The sequence below is a fragment of the Mytilinidion resinicola genome, assembly GCF_010093595.1.
Source record: "Mytilinidion resinicola strain CBS 304.34 unplaced genomic scaffold BDZ99scaffold_1, whole genome shotgun sequence".
NCBI classification, from domain to species: domain Eukaryota; kingdom Fungi; phylum Ascomycota; class Dothideomycetes; order Mytilinidiales; family Mytilinidiaceae; genus Mytilinidion; species Mytilinidion resinicola.
Window position 1 is genome coordinate 2,523,472 of NW_022985437.1, and position 20,387 is coordinate 2,543,858.

The following is a 20,387-nucleotide window of genomic DNA, read 5'->3' on the forward strand; positions in this document are numbered from 1 at the left end:
GGCTTGACGTCAGTGGGAGCTAGACCGCGATGCTGTAAGGCTGAGAGGGGAAAAAGTGGGTTGGAACAAGATGTTGCTGGTCCGAGCGTCTATCGAGATTTGTGCCCCCGCATTCTTGTAGGGCTGCTAGATCTTCGACATGAGGTTTGAGATCATCGAGATGGGTCTCCAGCTCACTGATATAAGTCTCTCTCACCTTCGGAAGGTCACGTAACACCAGGTAGTGCCTCGATCGATTAACCGATCTGCCAGCGCCCAATGAATCCTTCTCATTCTTAGGTCCACAGGCGTTTATTTCCATACGACGCTTTATGAGCCTCTTCCATATCATAGGCTCCCGTGTCTTTTGTTTTTTCAACTATGAAAGCAACCTGATTCGTTGCCATTGCTTGCTAGCGCCTCAATTTTCAAGTATGCGCCTTCTTAGCGTTTTGCTGCATCACTCACTTCAGTGACCAGATACCAGCCTCCTCCACGATTTCAATCGGTCTCTTCTCATCTAGTGACCTTCTCCCAGCCTCCAAAATAGCACCAGTAGCTAATGTGTTCTTCAACGTCGGTAGACCACGTTTGTCTAGCTCGTCCAATATAACCTTTCCAGCGTTTAGGCCGTTCACCGCGTCCACAAACTTCTCAAACGAAATGTACCCATATCCGGTCTGACCCGCGAAGTTGCCTTCTTCATCAGGCGCGTACTTCATGTAGAACCTAATTCTTTATCAGCATCGATTCAGCGAGGCGGATGGGCTTCGTATGGCTTACGGGTTGTACCACAGCAATCCCCCTTCGTCGTCGGTTACATCGTAACCACGCTTAGCTTGGTTCACCCTGACCTCGCCCTTGCTAGCCATGTAGTGGAAGTACTGATTCGAATGCACGCCAGCCTTCTGCGGAGCCGTCCAGCTCGCTGTATAGACACCCGTTGCGCGCTTCTTCGGGTCATCCTTCTTGACCCAGTCTACTAGCAATGTGATGGTATCTTCTGTACCTTCCGCACAACCGAGATCTGTCGCTATTCCCTCTGCGGCACTCGCTGTCACCTTGAGTGGCTTGAAGTCCGGTACCATGGACTCGTTCACGTCGATGTGATGGGAATTGAGATAGTACGAGATGTCGCTGTCCACACCAGCCCACGCTTTGAACGTTTCCAGTTGACTCTTCGGCTGGCTCATGTAGCTGTAGAAGTAGTTGAAGTCTCCCAGCTTCTGGGATCTGTACCGCGCGTCTGCGTAGGCGGGGTCGTAGCGCTTGTGGTGCTCCACATACACGAACACATTGTGCTTGCGGGCGGCCTCTAGCAGCTTCTGATGGTGTTCGAGAAGCTTGACAGCTGGCTTGGTAATGAGTACATGGATGCCCCGTTCGATTGCGTAGAGAGCAATTGGGTAGTGAGTGGTATCCGGTGTGAAGATAGTAATAGCGCTACCCTTCGGTAAAGCATCGATGGCGGTTTTGTAGGAGTCTGGGTCGCGTTTACCTTCTTTCGGGTACTCCTCGAACGCAACATCAAGGCCGTTGTAGACTTGCGAGATGTTCTTGTGCAAATGCTCGCCTGTGTCTGCTCTCAGCGTCTATTGGGTGCTGCCTTTGCATGGCGAGGTCTTACGAATCGCTGGGAACTTGTTGCCAGAGACGCCCACCATAGAGAGCTTGCCAACCTTCCCACGTCGCCTCAGATCGAAGAGTGTAAGTCCAACAACTCCCACTTTCTTGTCTGATCCCGACATGCCCCCGCCTACGAAGCCCGTCGTATACTCGCCGGTTCCGACCATCAACACTTCGAGAGGAGCCATGATTTCAGAATAGCAGCAGAAAGAAGGTCAATTGCGATCGTCAACCTGGATCGTGGAGTGTAAAGAGAAGAGTTCTGCTGAAGTGGGGAGCAGCGCGTGTCGACATGGCGCGTCGTGGGAGCTGCAGACGTCAGGGTTCGACGGCGGAGAAAACATTCTAGCCAGACGTGCCTAGCACCCGATTTAGGTACTTACCCTCTAGGGCCATTAAAGAACATTTCGCCGGGACTTCATCCGCGGCGGAAGTGGGTGGTGGGTGTGGAGAAGTGGGCGCGATTGGTGGAATGAATTCTCCCGGCACCCGAGCACTTCTCAACAGTCTGCTCTCATCACCGCACCTCTCGTTGATGTTAGTCAATTCACTTGGACAAGCCCGCAACATGGCCCGCGCCGCCCACTCGTGTGCCGCTCTTCGCCGCGCGCAGCTACTTAGTTTTAGCCTCCACTCTGCATATGGCATGTTCTGCCGTCCCCCAGCGTTCCCGCATGCGGATTAGGGCCGTGGTCGAGCAATGGTCGAGGAAAACGGATGGAGAAACACTCCGTGAGGTAGATGCGTAGTGTCGGGCTCGGGTTAGTCAAAGGCAACCCAATCCCGTGTCTCTCCATACAGGCCGCTATATTAATTACCGGCTTCGTTTACTGAGCACTGTATCTTCCCTGTCTCTCACAATCATATCCCTCGTCAATCTTCATTCGTGCCCATCAATCGCATTTTCCAACGCACCATCTTCCGCCAAATATCAGCAGCATGGCTTCAAACGGAGTAGCAAACGGTCACGCGAACGGAAGTGTTAATGGACTTGCCAAAACCCGCACGCCGCTTCGTCATGGGATATATTCGCCGACTATGACCTTCTTTGACCCCGAAACCGAGGATCTCGACCTGCCGACGATCCGCAAGCATGCCGTGCGTCTTGCGGAAGCCGGCCTTGTGGGTCTCGTCACGATGGGATCAAATGGCGAGGCTGTGCATCTGTCCCACGCCGAGAAAACCGCCATCACAAAGGCAACTCGCGAAGCACTCGACGAAGCGGGCTACCACAACGTCCCTGTCATCGTTGGAGCCTCTGAGCAGAGCATCCGTGGAACCATTGAGCTATGCAAAGAATCCGCGGCGGCAGGCGGCGAATACGTGCTTCTTGTTTCCCCAAGCTATTACCGGTATGCCATGGACGAGGCCGCGCTTTACGAATACTTCACAAAGGTGGCTGACGGCTCACCACTACCAATCATACTCTACAACTACCCAGGCGCAGTTGCTGGCATCGACCTGGACAGCGACTTCATCATCAAGCTAGCAAAGCACCCAAACATCATCGGGACCAAGTTCACCTGCGGAAACACTGGGAAGCTCACACGAGTGGCCTTGGCTACCAACGCCCTCACTGCGAAATCAGAAGGCAGTGGCTATATGGCATTCGGCGGTATGGCAGACTTCACCGCACAAACGGCTGCCAGCGGAGGCTCGGGCATCATAGCTGGGGGCGCCAATGTCCTTCCAAAGACCTGCGTCAAGGTCTGGAATCTGTGGGCCGAGGGCAAATACGACGAAGCTTTGGCGCTGCAGAAAGTACTGAGTAAAGGAGACTGGGTGCTCACTAAGGCGGCCATCCCAGGCACCAAATCAGCAATACAGTCGTACTACGGCTATGGCGGCTACCCCCGACGTCCGCTGAAGAGGCTGAGCAAGGAGCAGGCTCAGGCAGTGGCAGAGGGCATCAAGGAGGTCATGGAGGTTGAAAAAAGTTTATGATATAGCTTACAGTAGTTCTCTGGTTTCCTGCATCACTTATCGGTTAATAAATATAGAGCTCCTTTTAGTATCTGCGACATCCCTACTTCAGTTTGCATAGTCGTCCGTTGCGGATGAGAAAATTAGTTAATTGGCTACTGACATCGTATTCATGGACTGCCGCATCATTTCCAGCGCTTTTCTTCTCGTCCTCATGTCATCAATGTCCGTGATAGGGCATAATCGAAAACACACATCCACTACTGATCCTTCTTTGAATTAACCCCTGATGCAGCGTCGAGGCCCTCAATGATCTCAGCGCCAAAGACGTAAGTCATGTACGAAGACATGACGAGCCATATCCCACTAAACACGAACACAAGTCAGCAACGCAATTCATCCCAACGCAGTCCCGCGAACACACACACAGACAGACAGAGAGAGAGAAAGAGAGAGAGAGAGAGAGAGAGAGAAAGAAAGAGCCAACTTACTTCGTAGCAATATACAGCGGCACCAGCACCACCCACTCATTATGCCGCACATTCTTAAACCCCGAGCACGCCTCATTCAAAAAGTACAGCACCGTCTTGCTCGCCGTCATCACGCTCGCCACAAACGCAATCACCACCGCCCGACTCGCCTGCCTCCCCTGCACCCTCCTCCCCCCCGCAAACCACCCCTCGACCCCGTGCCCAAACTGCAATCCCCTGCCCCCTGCCGCCGACGCCCCGTGGTCGTAGAGAATCGTGATGTACAGCCCGTATCCAATGACCTCGACCATGTTCAGCCACGCCTGCGCCGCGGTGAACCCGTCGCGCGCCTCCCACGCCGGCCAGCCGTACACGTAGTCGATCGAGGCGTACAGCTCGTACGGCTTCCACAGCGGCCACTGCAGCGCACCGCCTGCCATGGTGTGCGGGCGCAGCAGGCAGTACAGCGCGTCCCAGACGACGACCGGCAGCGACACGAGGATCCAGGCGACGGTGACGTTTGAGGCCGTGTGCGCCCATACGGCGGCGGGGGGAGACGAGGGGCTTGCGGCGATGGAGTTGGTGAGGGCGCGCTTCGTGAGGGATTTCGAGGGCGTGGCGGGCGAGGAAGGCGTGGGCGATGAGGTTGAGGTGCGCGAGGATTTGGCGGGCGACTTCGTGGGCGAGGCGCCGAGGACGGCCGGGGGGAATTCGCGCGGGTGGTGGCGTGTGGAGACCATGGTGGTTGTTGTTGGCGTTGTGTGGTGTAGAGTTGATGCTGGCGGTACCTGTGGAGGGGAACGTGGTACCTGCGGCAGGCGGGGAGGTGGCTGGGAGGGAGCGGACCACCCCGAGTTTTGCGCATTCTGCCGTTCCGAGTAGCCTCAACGAGGTCGCTACCAATGCCGCTGTTGGGTCGAATCGCAGCACGCATCTTGTCCCAGACGCAGAACGGAAATACTATTCTCGGAGTTTGGTTCGCAGAAACTCAACGTCATATACAGTACTAGGCCACAAGTCTGCACACACGGAGTTATCACTTGGCTCCAGTCTTGCTCACTCGGCACCACTGTGAGGAGCGGCCCAGCTAGTAAGTAGCAGTAAGTCAAGAGGTAGTCTAATTTGCACTGCTTGAAACTTGACATCGTGCCTGGGTTTTTGAAACTTCATAGGGGTACTCCAAACAGTGGTAAATGCGTGTGCACAGACTTATGACTTGTCACTGGACTGATTAGTTAGTTTGATCGGGCGTCTTTTTCACATCGATCTTGAGTGCTAGCCGTAGTAATTCATATCTAGTCTCGCTATGCTAAATGTCACTTCTTGAAAATGCAGGGTGAATGCTAGGTGATCTGTTCGCTCTCTCTGAGAATGTCAGGCCGAGTACTAGAGACCCAGCACGCCGTTCTCCTAGGTGCAGTCCGACTGTAAGAAGACCATCTCTACTGCCGTCTCTTCCCCAACATCTCTACACCCGCACCATCTCGCCCCTCATTCTTCGTAATCGTTTCCACAGCCTTGAGAAGATCGTAGTTGATCCCTTCGCTCACCACACTATCCTTCTTATACTCTGGATGATTTTGGATGAAGTGTCGTATCCACTTAGCGGCGGTCCAGTACGTCCCATCCGCTCTCTTTCTGATCAAGTCGAGATACCTTGCAAGCTCGCATCGAGTCTCAACATCGACGTTCATGCTGTTGAGGTAACTTTCCACGAGCGGGATCAAGCCTGGGAACCCGTCTTCTTGGCCATTGATGACCTCGTTGATAGTCATCAGCTCATATTCATCCTCTACGGGACCTAGAGGCGTCGTCGGTCTGCTTGCAGTCGCGGGTGAGGCTGTACCGGAGACGCCTGTTGCTCTTGCGTGGCATGGTGAGAATGGGTTCTTCCGGAACCAGAACTTCTGTGACGACACCGCGTCTCTAATATGAGTAGTCTCCATGTTGTCGGAGACTTTGGTGATTGGAATGTAGAAGTTCAGGTCGAAACTCAGGATAGCTCGTGTAATGAGCACCATGAAGACCGAGAACGCTGCGTTCTCAAAGTCGGTGATTTGAATCTCCATTGGGCGAAACTCTACACGCCATCCTATGTCACTTCCTGGTGGGGGTGGCTTGAATCGCATCGTCTGCCAATTGGTGGACTGGAGGTTTTCAAAGTGGTCTGCTTTGTCTAGATCGAGCTCCTTGAGGTCCTCGGCGAATACCACAATGGGATCTCTGATGAAGAGATGGGCAAAATGAGTGGCCAGCAGGTCATCCATGCCGCCGTCAAGTAATCGCTGTTTGAGTTCGGAGTCGATGACTAGATTGGGGTCGAAATACTCCTTTCGCAGCCGAGCGTCTTGTGAGATGTATGTAGAGTTTGACGCATATCTTGACTTCGGGAGACGCCATCGATCATTCTTAAGAGGCTGAAACAGTGTAAGTACATGTCTTCTTGAAAGGGGAAAGTACTCTCTTGTTTACCTTCTCTCCCAGCTCCTCAGGGGTACGGTCATCAACTGCGCGACTAATTTGGTTCCAGCGAACATCGGTATCCACCAAGAATCCCTTGTACACAGGCGTCGCCGCAGTCAAAGCAAGTAGAATAGGACCAAGTGGGTTGAGTTGGTCGTACATCTTTCTCCCTTCTTCGATGTTCTTGGCTTGGAACGTGATTTGCAAGCAACAGCTGCCCATGCCAAAAGCCATGGCATCCATGTAGACGTGATTCTCTTTGGCGGCGCCGTTTCGAACATCGTCGTCTTCTGGCCACTGATGGAGATCGTAGTTCACGGTGGGATCTTTGAATGGCCAAGGTGTCTTCTCGTCTCTAAAGACGGGGACATTAAGCTCTACCTTTCTGCCTCTTCGAGAACGGATGTTCGCAGCCAAGGTAGGAAAGCGGATGTGAGGGTTCGCAATCTCGTCCGGGACAAATTGTGAACGCAGTTTGTCGCCAGAAACTGGGTACTGTGGTACAGTGAAGTCGGTAGTCCCCAATCGAGGATAGGTAGTCAGAGTGATAGGATACTCGGATGCGTCCATGTGATCTTTTGCCAACTCTCGGCTACGAGCTGTATCAGAATAGTCCTACAGCATGATCGATATTGGTGACTCTTACCGCCACTTCATGTTGTGCTCGACATCTAGAAGATCCTTAAACCCGATGCCCCATGGTTTCCCGGGAGTAGCCTCTAACATGAAACGGCCAAATTCCGGGTGAAACACCGGGGCAGTCTCTCCCCCTCTGTCCAGGTTAGGAAAAAGGAGATCTTCGATGGAGGCTGCACATGCTTACTTGACGTGGCCTCGTTGTACGTCTGGTACTCCCCCTCCTTGCTCGAGCAGTTTCTCATCCGCAGCCAATGCCGCGAGGATGTCTGCTTGGCGTAGCGACAGTCGAACCTTGCGGTTCTCGTCGTCGTAGCACACTACCAAGTATTCCACCTAGACTTCGGATTAGTTTCATGGTGCGTGGAACGAGACCATAGTAGCACGGAACCTCGTCACCCCAAAGCAAGGCGTCCCGCTCTTTGCCTTTTGCGCGTCGCCATATGGCAAGTAGTTGCTGCATTCATGGTGAGCCCGTGACTCTTGCATGCACGTTTTAGGATATGCAGTACCTCGATCCCCCAAGATCGTACGTGGCTTGCAACCTTCTTTGCCTCGGGCCAGTCTAGCGGGGTTCCAATAGCACTTCAGAGACACGAATTAGCGAGATCATGATGAACGGCCGTGTAGCTCTCACAGCAGACCCATCCTGGGTGAATATCAAGCGATCAGGCAGGCGGCGCAGATGGAGGGGGATCAAACGTGTATTGGCAATGTGGAAAGCCGGCGAACAAGTTGGGTTCCACGGCAGACAGGCCTCAGTGTGCACCTCAGGGAAGGCGGTACTCGGCAGAACGTGGACAGGTGGTGAATGCTTCTTGGTCGCGTCGGAGAAGATCGCCGGCAGAGCTGTAGGGCGTGGGAAGTCATGGTGACGTGCTGAATAATGCAGTTTTTTCTGCCGTGAGAATTCATAGCTAGGTCCTTGTAGCAGCGTTAAGTCGTTGCGGTCCCGAAATATTTGCGACAAAGCCGACTAAGGCCGGCAGCCTGTGACCTCGTGCCGTTGACAACGGTGGAAAAAGCAAAACACTAAGACGAGAGCCAACGACACGTCGACTCCGGAACCTGATAGCGTATTCGTCATGCTGGAGGAGAACAGCGGGCCCAGTGCTGCCCCTCTCGTTCAGCTGACCTCCTTCAGCCATGCACAGCATTCTCATCGTGGCTGCGCGGTCAGCAACAACGCAGAACAGTGACCACAGACACAGAACGCCTATGCACGCGATGAGCCTCTGGGCCATCCAGCGCTATAGGTAGGGCATTGATACACTCAAGATCCAATGCCACCCTTCCATGTTCTCCGTCAAAACCTCTCCCACTATCTAGGTAGCTCCGATTTACACCGAAATAGTCAGATTCAGCAGCAATACAGTGGCCTCCACGTGATGTTTAACCTACACGATTGAATCTTCATGTCAAGGTACTTTGCTTCATCATAGCATGTATTTTTAGAATATTGGAACCACTTGCCAGATTTCTGGTGTATGAGATGGCCTAGCAAGCTGCGTGCTGGCTTACCCCAATAACAGTTTATCTTTGATATTAACAAAAGCATATAAGGCCTTTCTCAGGCCTTGCACCCGAGTCCATGCCAGTCATAAACATGAACATCATGTTTCAGCCGTTCGTTATAGCTACGATAGCCATCCTCCAATCCTCCCGCCACCATTCCATCTCTTACATCTTACATGAGCAACACTATAGTCATTCCACCTCAATTCCACATTCTCACGTCTCCCCAAAAGACCCTAGCAATATCAAATATCATCCTCTTACAACCTTCACTTCCCACCGCTCGCCCTACCACCTTCACCTTCTCACCCCCTATCCCCCCTCCTATCTCCGGCTCGTTCCACCCCAACCGTCCCACCGCGTCTCCCCTCCCACACAGCAAACGCAACCATCCAGATCTCCCCGTCACCATCTTCCCCGTCCACGTCCTCCCCTCTCGGCAGCCACCCGCATCATGCGCCGGCCCCTTCCCTTCACGCAGACGCAGGTATCCGCAATCGCCCCAACTTCCCACTCCCTCACTGCCCCTTGACCGGTTTTCCAGAACCCCACCCATCTAACCCCACCGATTTTTCATAGCCCGACCGCAACTCCGGCTTCAACCGCCTCTGCCGCCGCCGCCGCTGCTGCTGCATCATAGCGGCTTCGTACATACGTGTGATTTCAGCAGGCTTTGCGTAGTTCTTACCTTGCATGGCACACGCGCTCGATCGTGGGCGCGGCACGCCGCGGCTGCCCTTCACTTATAATTGGTGGGGGAAGAGGGGGCCGGGGGGGGGGGTGGTTTCAAAAGCTCGTCCGCAGTGAGTGTCGGGGCTACGGCCAGCAGCCCAGCGGGTGGTTTCCATTGGTTCGGGCTTGTTTGCACCGGCAGCAGCGCGAGCGGCAGTGAGCGTGTGGAATGGGTTCAGCAAAGCACACATAATGGGCGTCCAGGCGTGGGGCGTCTGGCGAGGAAGAGCCTGCATCAGCCAAAAAGCGGGGGATTGGATTGGGGCGGGTCGCGCGAGAGAAGAGGCTCAAGAGCGTCAAGCTGGTGGACTATACTGTACTCGGAATTAGCCACACCAATGTCTTTTTTCACATATTTGCGGAGCTGGGGGATGGGAAAGAACTTACCCATCTATAGCATCAATCATACGACGTCAAAGGGGGGGGAGGGGGTTTTTCATCAAACACATACAGTTTCCACGAAGAAAATCGATTTGTTTTCATTCCATCGCGGATGATATACCAGAAAGTTTTTTTGCATCTGCCGGTTGCTTTGCTGCACCTTCATCCCGGCCCCCCCCCCTGCCACCACCCTCCCTTATCCTCATAAATACATTTCCAAAAAGCCAATTCCGTCAATGTCGTACAAAAATGTGCCCGAAAACGTCTGAGTTTCTTCTTTCCCTTCCCATTTCTTTTCATCGCCCCCACCTGTTTCTGTCCTAAAAGACACACCGCGCGCACGCACGCACGCACGCGTGGGAACCTGCACGCAAGAACAAGGAAAACAAATAGAGAGTCCCCAAGATGGGTCTCAGCTCCTGTAAAAAAAGAACGCCGCCCCGCCGCCAGCTGATCCATGGATGGGTTGTCGCACACACCGGTTTCCCGAGAACATTAACGCCCCCAGCAAAAAGAAGAACCGAGATGACAAGCCCGCCTGGAAGCGCGCCACAGTGACTCCGGGATATTGCCAAGATGCAATGTGCTGGTATAAAAACAAAGGCTGACGAAGACAATATTCGCGAGCCGGAAACGACATAAGAAATCAAGGTAGTAATATCGAAAAGGCGAAAAAGGCTTATGCAGACAACCACTGGCAATAACAAAGGGTCGGAAAGAGGACCTTGAAGAAGAGACATGAACAGAAAAGGCAGCTGAAACTGCCCTTTGATACCGCTCCTCAGCAGATGGATCCACGATGCAAGTGAAGCGTCGGGAGCTGGAAGAAGTCGGGTGAAAGACTCGGAATGTCTTAGTTGATCCGAATAGAAGTGAAAGTGTCCGTGTTGCTTTGTTGTTTCCCCTGCCAAGCGCCTTGTTGCTCGTGCTCCATTTGTATGTAGCGATACGGTCGAAGTTTTGCAGCTTCAATAGAAGCCCGAGAAACCGCGAAAGTCTTCTTCGTTACAGCTGGCTGGGTATAAGAAAGGGAGCGTTTGTTGCCTGGTTAAAAAGGGATGGCGGAGCACGCTAAAACGTGGATGCATGCAATTGTGAAGTCGCATGAGGCCGAAGAAATTATGCACCGGGTGATCCCGGTCCCAGCGATTTTGGTCGAAGGTTTGAACTGCCAACCGCAACTTTCCCTCCCATTTTGCGAGTTAATTTGGCGTAATCTGTATTCATATTAGCAGTCTACTTCGCTTAAGCCTTCATCATCAACTCACGTAGGCCACAAGCATTGCACAATGTTCTTGCTCCATCTGGTCCACGCCGCCACTCTGGTGTTTCCGCACGGTTACAGCTGTGGCATCGTCCAGGTGGTGCCGCACGCTATCGGAAAATCAGTCATCATTTACTTACACTCAATGGATCATCCAGTACTTACGCCACGTCGTCTCTTCAAATCAGAGCCGGTAAAACCCCCTCCGCCCTTGCTATCCTCGTGGTAGGGGTTTGGCTCATGGTCGTATCCATTCATTGGCTTGTATGGATCCCGTGCCTGTTCTGCAAGAGCATTTTGCTGGCTTATGACTACGTCTCGGATCCTTCCTAGCGAGTCTTGTATTCTCTGAGTGTGCTTCATCAACTCGTCTACTTCGGTCAAGGCAGGTATTGACCCAGGCTGGATACCACTCCGCTGGTTCTCATGAGACCGATCCATGTAATGCTTTGTGAAGTGCATAACTCGGTTTCCGCCATCCAACATCTAGGGGACGTCAGTTTTAGGATCGCTTGATGAAAAATATAATTCATACCTCATTCAAAGATGCCTCAAAATCAAAGGTATCCAGATGTCGCTTCACAGAATCTCCGTAAGGAGGTGGACCAGCTCGGCCTGCTCGTTTGCTCTCTTCTACCCGGCTCATGTCATCATTCCGCCATGATGGGGGTGGGTATCGCGGTTGCGCCGAATAAGGTGCGCCTGGAGGGTACACTGGACCTGGAGCACCGGGGGCCGGCGCAGAATAGGGTCCGTATTGTTGGGGGAATTGATTGTAGCTGCCGCCATAAGGGGGGTTCATTGGACCTGCTGATGAAGGGGCTTGCTCGTACGTAGATTGTGTTGGATGTTGAGAGTACGGCGAGTAAGGTATACTTGGCCGGCTGGCGTTTATTGGAGGCGATTGCGTTCTCAGAGGGTGCAGTGTTGGCAGCTTCGGATTGTGGGAGCTGGACGAGAAGGGTGGTCTTGGCAGCGGTTCCTGAGGAGGTGGAGGTCCAGCGGTTGAAGGAGGTGCCGGGGTGGTGTATGGACTCCTTGGGTGTGCGTAGGGGTTCGCTGGGCCCTGGTTTTGTAGATCTGAGGAGAAGGTCCTTGGCCTAACATCGGCGCCCGATGTCGCTGGTGGTGGCTGGTAATGCTGGGGAGCAGAAACGGGAGCAGAGGGCGGTGGCGCTGGATACGAAAGCGGCTGCCCGTCTCCCAGAGCTTCGTGTATTGACGGCAACGACTGCCGCGCGGACTGCCTTTGCTCCTTTTCGTTTTCAGAAGAGGTCCTGCGGGATTCTGGCGGAGATATTAGCCCAGAGATGGCACCTGTTGAGCTGGCGCCCGTCGATTGGTGGTTGCTGTAGGGAGGCGGCGGGCCAGGGAATGGGTACGACGGGCTGGCCATGGCCGCGGCCGAATGTTTTCTCTGATAACCGTCCTCGTCCCTCGTTATTTTGTCAGATTCCAGATAATTGATCGATGGCAAGCCGACGCTACGACACGGTTAGTACAGGCGGGGCCAAAGAGCGTCGAGAGAGGGTAGTTCGTGGGCGGAGACAAACAACGGACCTTTGCCTGGTGCCGGCATCCAGCGTTTCCATCGCGGGCTCGGGGCGGTAGCACTCGTTGCTCGCAGGCGTTCAGCGGCAACAGCGTCTCCTCGATGGCGGGGATTTCGGGCTCCACGGGATATGTAGCCTCCCGCAGCACAATGGCGCGGTGCGGAGAGCGAGCCTGAGCAATGCTCCTTCGGCGCACGCTGCCAACACTCCACGGTCCCCCGCTCGCCTCCTGGATCCGGGCAGCTTGCTCCAACTCTTGCGGGCTCGGGGGCGATTGAAGCCGGTGAAGACGTCGAGCGGCAAGGCGGTGCCAGGCGCGGTGTGGTCGTGGGGAGGAAACGGGGCGTGCAGGTGTGCAGGTCACGGCCAGGGCAGACGCGAGATGCGGACGTGTGGGGACGATATGTAGTGCGGTGGCTAGGAGCATCAATGGCTTCACAGCAGGACTTAGGACGTCGGCGCGCGTGGGCTCCCGCGGGTGTTCGTGTGGACGTGGTCGTGGAGGTGCAGGTCCCGTGATCGGGGGCGAGAGCGGGCAGTCTCAGGGCGAGGCCATGGTTCTCTCGTCGCGGTGCGTATCGTGGTGGGAGACGGCAGGCCGGGCAGCTGGGCGGCGATTCCAGCTAGGTCGAGGGCAGAGATGACAAGATGCGATCGGAGATGGGCCGCTCAGCGACCAGGGGGACCGTGGTTGAAAAGGGATGGCCGCTGGGCCCGCACAGCACAGCCAGGGTCGCGTCCAGCTCTGGAGTCGAGTGGTGAGGGCTGCTCAGGCTTCAGGCGCTCCCGCTGCCTGGAGGCTGCAAGCGAGGTCTTGCTGCCGGCCGTCGTCTTCGCCTGGACATCCACCGTGCGCCCGAGTGTCTGTGCCAGTGTGCCAGTGCGCCAGTGCCAGTGTGCCAGTGTGCCAGCCTGCCCAGTGCGCGAAGCAAATCGTGCCGTGCTAGCGACGCCAAATCGGCGTCCCGAACGCCCACGCACTGAGGCCAGCGTGCTCCGGGGCAAGATCATCGCCGCCGACGCTCACGCTCCACGCTCCCGACCGCCTCCATGCCGTCCAAACCTCCCGTGCCTGCTGCAGAAATATCACACCAGCGGCCAGCCGCACCAGGCTCGACACGGTGCGAGGCGCACTTCCTCAGCAGGGGAACCGTGGGCGGACGGCATCGAGAGGCGGCCAGACGACGTGCTGCTCCGGCTCGGCTGGGGCAGCGGGGGCGCACCCGGCAAGGCGGTCGAAATAGGTCGCTTTTCCACGGTTCGCTCAGGGTTTTAGGATCTCGATCTCCCGGCCCACCCACACGCCGGCGCCACACCCCAGCAGCAGCCTCCGTCGACGAACCGCGTCGCTACCGCAATCTCGAACAGTCAGTCATGCCTGGCATGCGGCCGTCGTCTGCTCATGCGTCGGGCCCACAGGCCTGACAGATCGTGCGGGGCTGGCCGCTGGCTGCCACGGAACGACGCAGCCTCGACTGCACGCTCGGCATGCCGACGACAGTGAGGTATGAGGGTGAGTGTGCGCGCGTCGCTTGCTTGTGCCCGGCAGCCCACTCACGATTCATGGCGACATTCACTGGCACCATATCGCCCCCAAGCCCACGCCCGCTCCTGCGACGACGCCCTGAGCCTCCAGGAGCTCGCATCACGCCACCCCTCGCACCCCTCGCACCCCTCGCACCCCAGCCGCCCCTCGTGTCCTGCGAGGGCGAATCGCACGGCAGCCAAATCGGCCTGCCTCATCGCAGCGCTATCCCGGCCTGCACGCTGCACCCGCACACACGTGGACTGCGCAACGCTCCATCGGCGCCCAGCACGGTGTGCGATGCGCTCCACCGCTGTCACAGCCGCCGAGGGCATAGTGCAGAAGATGCTGGGCCCGGCGGCGCAGCCCATCGGCGCTATCGACAAGTTGCATCCACCAGACGCGCCGCCGTTGCTGACAGCCCGTTTATCTGCCCAGGCGATTTATCCCGCGCCTACCACGGCCGCCGCCCCCCTCCCGACTCCATCAGGCCATTCGAGGCTGCCCGAGTGGGCTCGCCGCAGCTGGATTCTGATGACGGCCATGGGTGCGCGCGCGATCGCTGGGCATGCTCGGCCGGGTCTGCACACGCCCTCCACCTGCCTTGCCTGCCACGCAATCATTCGCTTCGAGCCGTCCGGAGACCCAGCCGTTCCAAGGTTGCTGCTGCTGCTGAGGGCGACACGGTGGCTTTAACGGCGAAGGCAAAGAAGCTTCGAAGACAGTCCTCGACTGCCGTGCTGCCCGGCCACTGGACGCCACACGCACACCAACATCTCATCTGATCGAGCCCCGTCCCGTTCTGGCGACTGTCCGCCGACCCGCGGCAGCCCTTGCGCATCAGTCTAAACCAGTCGAACGCGGAAGCATGCAAGCGGTGTCATCGGCTGCACCACTCCCTGCCTCTCACGGCGACGGCGTGCGGATGCAAGTGGGCTGGATCGCCGGCGAGCCTGACGCACTGCGATCCAGACGGCTATTTCCGAAATCTTGTCCTGAAATCTGATCAGATCCAGTGCCGTAGCCCGTCTGCCGGCCGCGTCCCACTGCTGCTGGGACATGTGCTGCTGCCGCTCGATAGCCGGGCCTGAGCCCGCATCCGCTGGCCAACAGCCATACCTTCTCCCCACCTTTCTTGTTTGGTCGGCGACGCTCCAAAACAGCATCAGTTGTCCTGGTCGGGGACGAGGCGCACGCCCTGGGCTGGGCGTTGTGACGCCACCTGCGCGTCGCTATGCAGGTGTTATTGACGGTATGCAGATGCGATGACCCCGTCGAGCGGGACTGAAAGTCGCTCCGTCAAAAGGGGGCCGCAGATGGACCTGCTGACCCGTGAGATTGGCTCTTGGGAGTGGCAGCCTGCCACGAAAGCATCCGAATCTTGATTCAGCGGCCGGTGCAGAACATGTCGCCTGCACGGTGCCATGGGATTCTCCGGGCAGGGTTCTCAGCTGTGTCCGCCACCAGCATTGGCACTGGACCCCGCTGACAAGCCAAGGCCTGACAAACCTGGGAAGTCTTCTTGCGCACAGGGGCCGCAATCTATCTTCTCTGCACGCACATTCAAACAGGTAACCGACGAGTCGACCAGTCTGCTTTCTCGCTCCTTCGCATTTACCCTTTCGTCAGGCCTTGCCAGCCGGACTGTCTTTGCCACCATTATTCCACCGCCGTCAATTTGCAAGCCTTTCTTCATCGAGCCTTCCCATTGCTCATCTCAGAACTACAGCGTCACAGCGTCATCTTTTACTTTATAGCCCTTGCGTGCGACTTCGCCACATTATTTACTTGACATCCGATTGTTTTAATCATAGTTCTTCATGTCCTGGATTTCTTAACTCCGGCTAAAGGTCCTCTCACGGTAAAAACGGTCCTTCTAACGGGCATTCTGACCACTGGGTTGCATTTGCATTACGAAATTTCGTCGCAAGAATATATCCCTGTCCACGTGCGGCGACATCCATAAATCAGCCTCGGCCTCAGACCAAGGATCTGGCTGCGAGAGATCGAATCGATCGTACCCCGGACGGCATACAAGTAGGGTCCTGGCCCTTGTAAAACCATGCTCCTTGCTCCAACAAAGAAATCATACGACTTCGGGAAACTTGAAGAAAGACCGCAGTCGCAGCCCGACCCTTCGCGAGTCGTTAGTGCGTTTCAAAAGGCGCCTGATGTCCAGCCACCTGTCTTATTCTTAGGAATGTCTAGCGCTACGAGATCTCGCCGGGTCTTTCACTGGATCTGATGAAGATCACCAGTGAACGATGCTCATTGGGCTAAAATCATCGTCGAATGCGGATAGAGGACGATTGTTATTTCCGAAACGAGAGCGCGGAGAGCCAGGGACCAAGGAACCTCCTTGACTGCCGAATACGCTGATCTTATACTCAAGCAAGGCGCATCGCTATACAATGGTTCTCGCACACTAAAAAACCCACTAAAGACTCAGTCTCCTTATTACTGATGACCACCTCCTGGCTTGGTTAACAAGATACAATTCCGAAAGTTAGCCCGAATCAGGGTCCGGAAATGCCTACATGCAGCGCTTATGGTTCCGAGGTTCCGTCGAAACATCCCAGGTAGTGGTCAATATGACTTCAAGTCACCGTTGAGTCTTCTAACAGTATACACAATTAATACATGCGGCGATTCCAATCCTCCATGATTGAATCGATATTTGGACGGGCGTCGAAAATGCCGTTGCAATCTGCATCGGTTGGACCCGAGGATCGCGGCCCGCGGCCCACTTGAGCCAAACTTGACAACACAAGAATAGTAAAGATTTTAACTGGACGAAGCATAACGCTATTCGTAGCCCCTGTCCTACTTTCAAGATTCGCGTGCTTGTTGCAAGCGTTTACACGGCATTCGAGAAACACCGCAGCCGGATTACGGACGCTTGTAGAGATCTTTAATACAGGGGCAAGCAAATACTGTTGATGGGAAAGGCTGTCTCACTTGACTTTGAAGTCAAGTGTCCTTTTTACAGGGACTTCACGAACGACGCGGAATCTGCCCAAGAGCGTTACCCTAATACGCCGAACAAATACTAACTATGCACTTCAACTGGTCCCCTTTCTAGAGCACGGATTAGTCGTCACAAGCGTCCTAGCATCGGTCTACCTGAAGCCCTCGATCATACGTTTGTAGAAGGGGCAGGCCTTGGAAGAATCAGTCGACTGGGCAGCACTACCAGGCAGGAGGACATGTGACCAATGGTCACGTGGCTGATCTGTGATATGGCTTGGCGAAGCAGAGCAGGCAGAGCAGGACCAAATTGTATAAGGGAGGAAAGGATATATAATCTGAAGGATTTCCTATTGCTTTCTCTCCTTTGTACCTAACTTATGTTTTGAACTTAATCCTTTACTTTCATAGGTTTAAACTTAAACGGCTGAACCCTCTTGCGAACCCAAGATACATTTGTTACACGCATTCCGAACTCTTGAAGTATCCCTTCGGTAAGCAAGACTTCATTACACAATGACCGGCGACGTTGTTTATCCATCGAAAGACAATATTTCGGATCCTACTCCTCAGCAGTTGCGAAAATCCGACCGACGGTGAAGAAGCTTGGACGGCCATAAACACGAACTTTAGGGATGCATATGTGGTACCATTGTAATGAAAGTCGATGATATAGAAAGGTTGAACTCTTTAGATGATAGTACAATTGGAATACGATTAACGTATTCTTACATTACAATAACAGTGGCTGGACAGCGTTGTGAATCTCCTAATACTTAAACGGAGGTGAGAACCAGTGTGGCGGGACAAGCGAATGCTTGGTGGTATGAGAGAGTACGTAGGGCGCTAGAACCGTCCAGTCCGTAATAGTAGTTTAAAAATGAATTGCGGTAGATCGATTTGTTTAGGAGCAACGCTTGTTGATACTATATTTCCATTCGAACCATGAGGCACAGTTCGTCGCTATTATTTATCCTCTTATTCTCATATCTCCTCAACGCCGTATCCTCTTCTCCAATACCATCTGCACATTGGCCTCCCACCACGTCCGAAACTCAGACTGCCCCCATTTCGTGATATCAACTAGGTTGGCTAGCAACCTCTTGGAGTCGTATTCATCTTCTGGGAGGGGCCTCGGTCCTTCTTCCGCTTCCGTTTCCTGTACATCCCCTTCTCCTTCTATAGGAGACTCGGCTGCAGCACTGGTGACGCGCGCAGCAGCAATACGCAGCAGCCAATTGTCGCCATCAATTTCGACGGCGAACACCGGAAACCCGAGATCCCACTCCTCATACCTCCGCTTTGTAAACTCGGCAGCAATCCAAGCAGCGAACTGAACTGTCGGGTCCCGTGCGACATGTCGGCGCTTAACCTCGATGTTGAGGAAGATAGGAGTCTCGTTGGCAAACGAAGCGGTCTGATTAATAGATGGGACGGTGGTGCAATACTTGATGCAGCGGAGCGTTTTAAGCGTGGTTCGGTGGAGGTCAAGGCCAACAACATAGTCGATGCGTTTATCAAGGTCATGGTAGAGGGCCGGGTCTTTAGAGAAGGGAACGAGCTCTACAGGGGAGATCTCGGTGGGCGTTCTAAAGATATACATAATAATATAATAATTCATGCGTACACGTCAAGAACAGCAACCTTCGCATTAGGGACAGGAGAATTTTTGAAGCTCTCAATCCGCCGCAGAAGATGTAGTATAGGACCTACCACCACGGATATCCAGTGTGGCTCAGTTGTTGTATCGCGCCATTTCTCCGCCTGCTCGAATGCGTCGGACAAGGTGTCGTTGATGATTCTATAGTCGTAGTCGGTAAGAGGAATCGGAGGGTCAGTTGTCAGCGAGTAACGCTGTCGATTCTAGTGCTGTCAGCATTCTCGGACGAACGGATGCAGACAAGACCCATTCTCGCCTCACAACAGCTCCAGAGCTCCGTGACAGACTCGGGTAGCGATATGCCCATCTCTTCGGTGTTTCTCAAGGGAAGAAACTCGACGTTTGGGTTGAGGTATGCCAGGTCCGCCTTCGTGGAGACCGTCTTCTTCTTTGGAGGGAACAGCGAGCGTAAAGATGAGCCAGGCGCGGGGAACGAGGGTGCATCTTCGGAGAACGCATCAGCGCTTCGTTGTGCGTCTGTATATGCTTCTTCTGGTCGCCCTGTCACCCTTTTTGTAGTGTTGCTACCACCTCTTCCTCCGTTACTGCAGCCTTCTTCGGAGAGGGACTGTTTCTCATCGATCGACGTGTTGGTGAGACTGCAGCCATATTGCGTGTCGCGACATTCAATCGTTGCGAGGTGGTGTGGAGGTTGCGCAGTACTCGCTGGCGCTTGGCAGTGGGGAGCTCATCGCCATGGCTGGCCTTGGAGTCGTCAACCGCGATGACCCAGCGCGCAGTGTCGGGGCCATGGTGACACGGCGGCAGGGCGTGTAGGCTGTCAAACACATCTTGAGCATGTGTGCGCTTGGAATACCGGGTGATTGCCATGAACGGCGGCGGGGAAATGGTCCGCGAGTTGAGGGTTGTTGATGTTGTTGATGATCGCAGTTCCAGAGCACAACAGTGGCGGCGGCAGTTGCCGAGTTAGCCTCGGATTTCGAAATGCCAAGGCCAATACGTATCTGTTGGAGAATGGTAGTACAAAGGTATAATCCCTCCTCAAACCCCTCAACCCTTTCCAGGACGGTGTAGCCTGACGATCATCATCGCTTTATTCCGGTTGTTTATATTTCTTCCTGACATTCCCATTCATTTATGTTTCTACATATCTCTATAGGATACAACGCAACTGCAAATAGCTAATATCAAATCGAGCACCTTAACAACTTGCGTCGAGACACACAGCACATGGCGCATGGCCACATCCAATGTATCTCTACTCTCATCGTGTATTTGACAGTACAACCGCATTACAACAGCTTCAATTCGCTGGATGACATGCTACCATATGGTTAACTATGCATAATGCTAGGAGGGCAATGCGTGGGTGTACCTGAGTAGAATGCGGAGTGTATGGAGTTGTTTCGAGATGTCAGAGCTTGAAGGGACTTTGCTTCCTTTGAACGCTTGAAAGGTTGAACTCTGCGAGGCAGCAGAGAGCCAGCGTCTTGCGTTAAATATATCAAGCTCACCGAGTCGAGGAAATAGACATTGGGGTGGGTTTCTGTGATGCATCAAGGTCGAGGTAGCTTAGCTAAGCGAGTACGCGAAAGCTTAGTTAGTTAACGTATTCCACAAGCGAGCCGTCCACCCAAGCGAGCCGTCCACTTCATCATGAAAACCGGCCTCAAACGTTAATTGCTCCACAACGCCAATAGATATCAACTATATACAACTTGTAGCCTAATCT

The 20,387-nt window shown here is 54.4% G+C and overlaps 7 protein-coding genes across 7 annotated transcripts; 1 reads left to right on the forward strand and 6 right to left on the reverse strand.

The window, feature by feature from the left end:
• Window positions 1-72: 72 nt before the first annotated feature.
• BDZ99DRAFT_565395 (D-galacturonic acid reductase-like protein) lies at window positions 73-1,910 on the reverse strand. The gene is made up of 3 exons (XM_033727472.1): window positions 1,607-1,910; window positions 763-1,552; window positions 73-708 (listed from the first exon to the last, which is right to left on the reverse strand). Exons 1-3 carry the CDS (start codon window positions 1,791-1,793, stop codon window positions 444-446), a joined length of 1,242 nt encoding a protein of 413 aa, XP_033584649.1. The 5' UTR covers window positions 1,794-1,910; the 3' UTR covers window positions 73-443.
• A 512-nt stretch (window positions 1,911-2,422) lies between these two features.
• Window positions 2,423-3,782, forward strand: BDZ99DRAFT_457413 (dihydrodipicolinate synthase). Its single transcript, XM_033718673.1, has one exon. The coding sequence runs from the start codon at window positions 2,644-2,646 to the stop codon at window positions 3,547-3,549; it is 906 nt and encodes a 301-aa protein (XP_033584650.1). The 5' UTR covers window positions 2,423-2,643; the 3' UTR covers window positions 3,550-3,782.
• Window positions 3,783-3,788: 6 nt separating this feature from the next.
• On the reverse strand, window positions 3,789-4,738 carry BDZ99DRAFT_484469 (uncharacterized protein; the record flags this gene model as incomplete). The annotated part of the gene is made up of 2 exons (XM_033722643.1): window positions 3,789-3,894; window positions 4,020-4,738. The coding sequence occupies 2 exons, from the start codon at window positions 4,736-4,738 to the stop codon at window positions 3,789-3,791; spliced, it is 825 nt and encodes a 274-aa protein (XP_033584651.1).
• Window positions 4,739-5,253: 515 nt separating this feature from the next.
• BDZ99DRAFT_431983 (putative glutamate-cysteine ligase Gcs1) lies at window positions 5,254-7,942 on the reverse strand. The gene is made up of 7 exons (XM_033717311.1): window positions 7,735-7,942; window positions 7,610-7,682; window positions 7,489-7,554; window positions 7,285-7,433; window positions 7,108-7,233; window positions 6,471-7,053; window positions 5,254-6,415 (listed from the first exon to the last, which is right to left on the reverse strand). Exons 1-7 carry the CDS (start codon window positions 7,743-7,745, stop codon window positions 5,441-5,443), a joined length of 1,983 nt encoding a protein of 660 aa, XP_033584652.1. The 5' UTR covers window positions 7,746-7,942; the 3' UTR covers window positions 5,254-5,440.
• A 2,902-nt stretch (window positions 7,943-10,844) lies between these two features.
• On the reverse strand, window positions 10,845-12,969 carry BDZ99DRAFT_513917 (uncharacterized protein; the record flags this gene model as incomplete). Its single annotated transcript, XM_033724761.1, has 5 exons — window positions 10,845-10,942; window positions 10,994-11,099; window positions 11,155-11,475; window positions 11,525-12,473; window positions 12,539-12,969. The coding sequence occupies 5 exons, from the start codon at window positions 12,967-12,969 to the stop codon at window positions 10,845-10,847; spliced, it is 1,905 nt and encodes a 634-aa protein (XP_033584653.1).
• Window positions 12,970-14,912: 1,943 nt separating this feature from the next.
• On the reverse strand, window positions 14,913-15,994 carry BDZ99DRAFT_530771 (uncharacterized protein; the record flags this gene model as incomplete). The annotated part of the gene is made up of 2 exons (XM_033726421.1): window positions 15,577-15,994; window positions 14,913-15,289 (listed from the first exon to the last, which is right to left on the reverse strand). The coding sequence occupies exons 1-2, from the start codon at window positions 15,761-15,763 to the stop codon at window positions 14,913-14,915; spliced, it is 564 nt and encodes a 187-aa protein (XP_033584654.1). The 5' UTR covers window positions 15,764-15,994.
• Window positions 15,995-18,028: 2,034 nt separating this feature from the next.
• BDZ99DRAFT_505308 (uncharacterized protein) lies at window positions 18,029-19,525 on the reverse strand (the record flags this gene model as incomplete). Its single annotated transcript, XM_033724098.1, has 4 exons — window positions 18,029-18,623; window positions 18,662-18,897; window positions 18,951-19,225; window positions 19,264-19,525. The coding sequence occupies 4 exons, from the start codon at window positions 19,523-19,525 to the stop codon at window positions 18,029-18,031; spliced, it is 1,368 nt and encodes a 455-aa protein (XP_033584655.1).
• Window positions 19,526-20,387: the final 862 nt, after the last annotated feature.